General features: G+C 42.9%; 1 protein-coding gene across 1 annotated transcript in view; it reads right to left on the reverse strand.

Moving 5' to 3' along the window:
* The window catches only part of LOC138983066 (histamine H3 receptor-like), a 13,690-nt gene extending 8,804 nt beyond the window's left edge, over window positions 1-4,886 (reverse strand). Inside the window, exon 1 of the mRNA XM_070356471.1 lies at window positions 4,883-4,886. Coding sequence (XP_070212572.1) covers window positions 4,883-4,886 — 4 coding nt within the window. The remainder of the gene's footprint in view (window positions 1-4,882) is intronic.
* Between the last annotated feature and the right edge of the window lie 1,503 nt (window positions 4,887-6,389).

A 6,389-nucleotide genomic window follows, 5' to 3' on the forward strand; every position in this document is an offset into this window, starting at 1 on the left:
AAGCCTGAATGGATCGCATTCCAGTACAGGAAAGGACCAAAATCGTTGAACTTTACTTTGCTACCAATTCTGTGGTTCTCGCCCAGCGCGCTTTTCGGAGAGAGTTCCCTGGCACACACTGTCCATGTGCGAGAACTGTGAAGCGCCTCGTGGATAAATTCAGGAACACTGGTCGACCACTATGTCCTTTATTGTTATCTGCGAGACTACCAGTGTTCCTGAATTTATCCACGAGGCGCTTCTCAGTTCTCGCACATGGACAGTGTGTGCCAGGGAACTCTCTCCGAAAAGCGCGCTGGGCGAGAACCACAGAATTAGTAGCACAGTAAAGTTCAACGATTTTGGTCCTTTCCTGTACTGGAATGCGATCCATTCAGGCTTTAAAAGAATTCTAAGATGCTTGTCTCAAATTCTATCTGAAACAGAAAAGAAAATATCACTTTACAGGAAAAATATTAACAAATTAAATGTGGACACTTTTTATGGCCCACCCTGTATATAGGCTATACTTCACTTCTCAAGGGTCAGGTCAGCATAAAAGGGAGAGAATGTCGGAAAGATCGATTCTTAAGAAAATAATGTAGGCCCTACATTGCACAGGGTCAACCCCAGGACATTGACATTGTTTTTTGTATTAGTGGTTTACCAAAGAAAAGCATATTTTGTGTCCAGTATTAAATTGAACTTGACATTAGAAGGTAGCGGATATTTAGGTTAAACTGTATGTATACAGAATGCAAAAGCATAGTGAATGCACAACTTGTTCTAACAATAAATCACATTAAGCATTCTTTTGGTGCAAACTGACATTTGAACAAACACTTCTGCAGCTTCCTTGGAAACGCCAAGGCAGTGTCAGTAAATCTGCCTATAGTGTTTTTGCTATCTGTCAGTGGGTTTGTTCGCCCCCCCCCCCCCCCCCGCCCACCCTCTTTCCCCAGTCTCTAGCTCTGTCTCTCTCCTCTCTCTTTCTGGCTATCGCCCTGTTGCCTAGACACTCTTTCACTCTTTTTCTCTCCCTTTCTCCCCTTTCTCTGTCTCTCTCTGTCCGGCTGTATGTTTGTCTCTGTCCCCATAGACTCTTTTCTCAGTCCAAACTCTCTGTCTGTCTGTCTGCCTGCCTGTCTTTCACTCTCCCTCCCCCATCTCTCTCTCTGTCTGTCTCTGTCTCTGTCTCTCTGTGTGTCTCTCTCTCTCTGTCTCTCTCTCTCTTTCTCTCTCTCTCTTTCTCTATTCTTCACACTTTTGCCTCTCTTAAACATGTAATGAATTTGCAAATGCACTGTGCCCAAATCATGGTGCCCGGTGTATTTGCGGTACACATGAATGTGATTTGCATGCCACCACTGCGGACCACTTTCCGTCACTGACACCTAATGGTCACAACCAGGCGGGCAAATCTTGGACATTTTCTACACCGACGGTTTTGAAGTGGACTGGAGTATTTCCACTTCCTTGAGGTGGTGCAAAGGCGTGGAATATTTTGGGGGAAGGGTCGAATGTGGGTGGAACGATAGGGTTGGGCAGTTACGGCAGTAAACGGCGTTATGACATGACGTCACACACATGATTAGCATGTATCGTATTGTGTGCGCGCGAAGGAGGCAGGGGTAGGGGTTGTATGATGAACTTGTCCGGTTGTGTGTTGGTCCGTGCGCGTGTGTGTACTCATTGCAGCATCCTACAGTTCTTGAGAAAGGAATCATTGTTGAGAACATAATTATGAAAGACAAGTACGTAGCTTTGAGGAAGACTATACCTATTCGAGCTACCTCTTTAAGTCATTCAACTGTTAAAAAAAAAGTGTGTTCAAATTGTTTACTTGTGCTCGTTTCATGCTATATACCAACAGAACTGTCTAAACGATAAACAACGCTCTGTTTACAGTGTTTCAAGCACAACAGAAAATCGCTAATCTTGGTCAGTATGACCTCAAACGATGGCCAGGACATCACTGAATGCAACGCGTATAGTAATTAATCTAGAGTTTGTAGAATTAGATGGTTGGTTGTTTAGTCGGTTGTTGGGTTTTCATGTCCCTTCGATATAGTTTGCTATTCGAGGATGAATCAATTGTGTTTCCTTTCTCAATCAGCATAGTGGTTTCCGTGGACGTGTTTGAAACTATTTACATTTAGGTCTATTTCAGTTAAGTGAAGAAGGTTCTTGACAGGCTCATTTCTATTCAAACTTGTCACTTTAAATTTTAATTTCAAACAGAATGAGGCAGAGCGATGTTAAGATATCAAATAACCAAAGGGAAGTAATCGCTCTTAATGCATACGACATGTGTAATAGAGTAAGCGAGAGTTGTACGGAACCTTTTCTCCTGGCACCTGAGAGAATAACAAGCATACCATGTGTGTGTTTGTGTGTTTGTTCTGTTTAAAACCAGTCTTGATCTAAGGACTAAGTCCGGTCGAGAATAAAAGCTGGTTCTTGTATATGACTGTGTACGTAGGTGTTAGTTGGAGTGCCTTGGAGAATAATGAGCATATGAGCTTGCGGTGATCATCTTTTTTTCAGGATGAAAGTCGCTTGTTCATTTCAATGCTTGTTATTCTCTCAGGTGCCAGGAGAAAAGGTTCCGTACAACTCTCGCTTACTCTATTACACATGTCGTATGCATTAAGAGCGATTACTTCCCTTTGGTTATTTGATACTTTAAATTTTGTTAAAGAAAATCTTGATCACCTTTAAATAGTTAAACATCAGGGGCGGGTTTCATGGGGCAGCAACATAGTCGGTCAACTGTAGTCGAAAGAGTGAAATGCAGTATTCCGGCGAAATCGGGATTCATATAAAAGATTCCAGTCTGCCGACTTTGCCTCTTCGCGCGGGGAGGGAGTTGCCCGATTACAGCCCCCCCACCCCCATCCCCCCCCCCCCCCCCCCCCCCCCAGCACTGCATTCTGACATACGCAGTCCGGTGAAAAAGCGGTTGTCCGACTGTCAGTGTGTTCACCGCGAGTCCATGGAACCAGCTCCTTGTCCGGGGGGACAGTTAGAATGAGAACGCCTACTATTTCCATTTCTATCTAAACGGCGTGAACGTCGGTCCGGTACCCACGAAGAACAAACTGTACGCCACCAGCTAGTATACGTTCCGGGAAAACAAACGCTGCCAAGACATTGTTCCCTCTATATTTGAACCTTACTCGCGTTTATCAAGACTGGCAAACAATGCATAGCATGTTTTCGAAGCATTGGACAGTGACATTTTGGATTTGAGTTCAAACGACTGACTCTTTGTTATTACCATAAGAGGACAAAATGTTAGCTTTTGTAAGCGTTCATTCCCGTAAAGCCTAACCTCAGGTTGCATGCTACATCATAACATTCGTCAAAGGGTTCGCTTGGGTTGATAAAAATGTATTGTTGTTGTTTTGAAAAAATGTACATTTTTGTGTTACTGAGCTAACAAAAAAAAAACGCAGATAAATTACAATGCTGGAGAAATATATTACCAGACACATGAACATAACTTATTTTACAGTGGCATTAAAATGTCTGTTCTGATGTAAATCCAAAAGTTTGCTGTACGCATCTCAAGAAACACACTATACCAAGAAATTGGGCACACAACATTTTCATCTCACGCGCGTTTACCAAGACTGACAAAACATAATGCAGTCACCAAGAGAAGTGAGTTGACCGAAGGTAGCTCCGGTTCACCAGTGTATTGAATGACATGGAGGCTATCCGTCTGTTCCTGACCGATTTCCGAAAATGATTGATTCTAGGCACCGACTTTGAGACATTAAAGGCATATGTACGCGCTCCCGTGTTTACAAAGTGTAGTTTGCCCATAATCGATGTCAAACGCACCATAAGACCATATAATGACGATATGTCACCATGCGCGGACCATAATACATGCATTACAGCTTGTTCTAGCCTCTGAAAAAGTGAGGATGTCAACAAAGCCGCGGTGTTAGCTCCCTTGCATCAACGTTACATGTGTTGCCAAATCTATAAATAGGACGATCCAGATCAAAATGAAAATTAACATATCTCAACATTGAAGGGGTCCTAGACCACAATATTTTGCAGGGAACTTAATTTAGCATGTCTCCAGCTGTTGGTAAAGCAATTAGCGTGTATAGTCATCGAGTACATATGCCTTTAACTAATGCCAGACGTGCAAGGAAAAGTGATGAGAGCTTCAGACCGCAGTAGAAACTGTGGAACAGAATACACTCTTGTGCAAAAGCATAATATGCATATGGAAGAGGAACAGTATATTAATTGCTAAAGGTAGCGAACTTCCCGATTGAAGGTACAACCTGGCAATAACGACCACCGTAGGGACCAACTAAAAGTATTCATTGAAGACGTTATGTAAAGGTGAATTATATAGGAACGAATCTCATCGGGGTTTCTTTGTGGTGATCGTAAAGGACAGGGGTTCTTTATCAAGAAGTGGTCGCCATGAAAGGTTCGACTGAACTATCAAACCTGCCCTGGCGACATCCCTTGATGACAATCACTTGCCCATTATGACCCCACCACAGTTGTTCCCCTCTATATTATAAACCTTTCCCTACCGACCACTTGCCCATTATGATCACACCACAGTTGTTCCCCTCTATATTATAAACCTTTCCCTACCGACCACTTGCCCATTATGACCACACCACAGTTGTTCCCCTCTATATTATAAACCTTTCCCTACCGACCACTTGCCCATTATGACCCCACCACAGTTGTTCCCCTCTATATTATAAACCTTTCCCTACCGACCACTTGCCCATTATGACCACACCACAGTTGTTCCCCTCTATATTATAAACCTTTCCCTACCGACCACTTGCCCATTATGACCACACCACAGTTGTTCCTCTCTATAATTATTATAAACCTTTCCCTACCGACCACTTACCCATTATGACCACACCACAGTTGTTCCCCTCTGTATTATAAACCTTTCCCTACCGACCACTTGCCCATTATGACCACACCACAGTTGTTCCCCTCTATATTATAAACCTTTCCCTACCGACCACTTGTCTATAACGACCATGTCAGATTTGACCAGGATCCCTCCACTTGATCACATACAAACTTTGAACAGCCTGTGTGTTCTCTGTACAATTTCGAATTACTTTTGTAAATGCTACCAGTGGCATTTTAAGAAATTATTTCACACACAAATCCCACAGTGCAATGAGAGCACCCGGACTGTTCATTTCTGGTATGTGACCAAGTCGAGGGATGGTCTTATCCCATGTCAAAGCCTGGCTAAATCTGAGATAATGAGCCCGACTGTTTCACGAGATGGAATGTGCCTTAAAATCAAGCGTCAATGTCTACGTTTTACCTTGATAGATAAGCATCTTTAAAGGTATCTTCCTTCCCATTTTCACCATCTTATACAAAATCATAGGTTATCTTGAACTGTTTTCACGAGTAGGCGTGTGCCTTTAAAACAAAGGTCATGGAAATAGAGAATAATACATGGCTTGCTGTGTCGTACCAGATTTACACGAGTTTTTTTTTTTAAATATTGAACTGCGAGCGAAAGCGAGCTGTTCACTATTTGAAAAAGCAACGAGTGTAAATCTGGTACAAAACAGCAAGCCATGTAGTATTCTGTTTATCCTACATACTGTACTAACGTGTATTTTACTGAAAATGTCCTGCAGTCGAGGCAGCTAAATTGAAGACGCTTGTTTTGGAACCTCGATCTCTTCTAAAGCCTCGTGCAATCTATTACCTCAAAGCTAAGAAACGCCACTCTGAAAGTGTGGCGTGACGTGTTAGTTCTAAAGATTCATCGAGGGTAATTAGCGAGCGCAATTTTTGTTTCTATAATGACGTTTGTCTCGGTGACTTTGGCATCATAAGCAGTGGAAAAACAGGTCCCTGCCAGACTTGCTTGACATGACCTCATTTACATGATATACACACGTGTGATTTGAACGATTATTATCTCACGGGTGTCTCTCTCACGTATGTAGGATACATTAACCTACAGTCGAACGTATCTAGAACGACCACCCAAGGGACCATTCAAAAGGAGTCATCATAGACAGCTGGTCGCTATGGGAAGGGGAATTATATAGGAACAAAACTCATCGGGGATCCTTTTGGATGGTCGTTGTGGGCAGGTGGTCGTTATCAAGAGGCGGTCGCCAGGGCAGGTTCGACTGTATTATAGGTATCAAAATGCACCCAGAGTGTAATGGATATATGTTCGATTTGGATCCTAAATCCATCTAATAAACGGCCAAACTCTCCGAACAAATTTGCTAGTTCGATCCGAGGCACGAACCTTCGTTGCCGGAAGAAGCGGATGGACAATATGTCTTTAAAACGAATCTCAGATTCCCCGTACCTTCATCACCTTGCTCAAACAAATCTAAATGTTAGCACATCCTACGCGTTGT

This window comes from Littorina saxatilis, linkage group LG12 (genome assembly GCF_037325665.1).
Source record: "Littorina saxatilis isolate snail1 linkage group LG12, US_GU_Lsax_2.0, whole genome shotgun sequence".
Classification (NCBI taxonomy): domain Eukaryota; kingdom Metazoa; phylum Mollusca; class Gastropoda; order Littorinimorpha; family Littorinidae; genus Littorina; species Littorina saxatilis.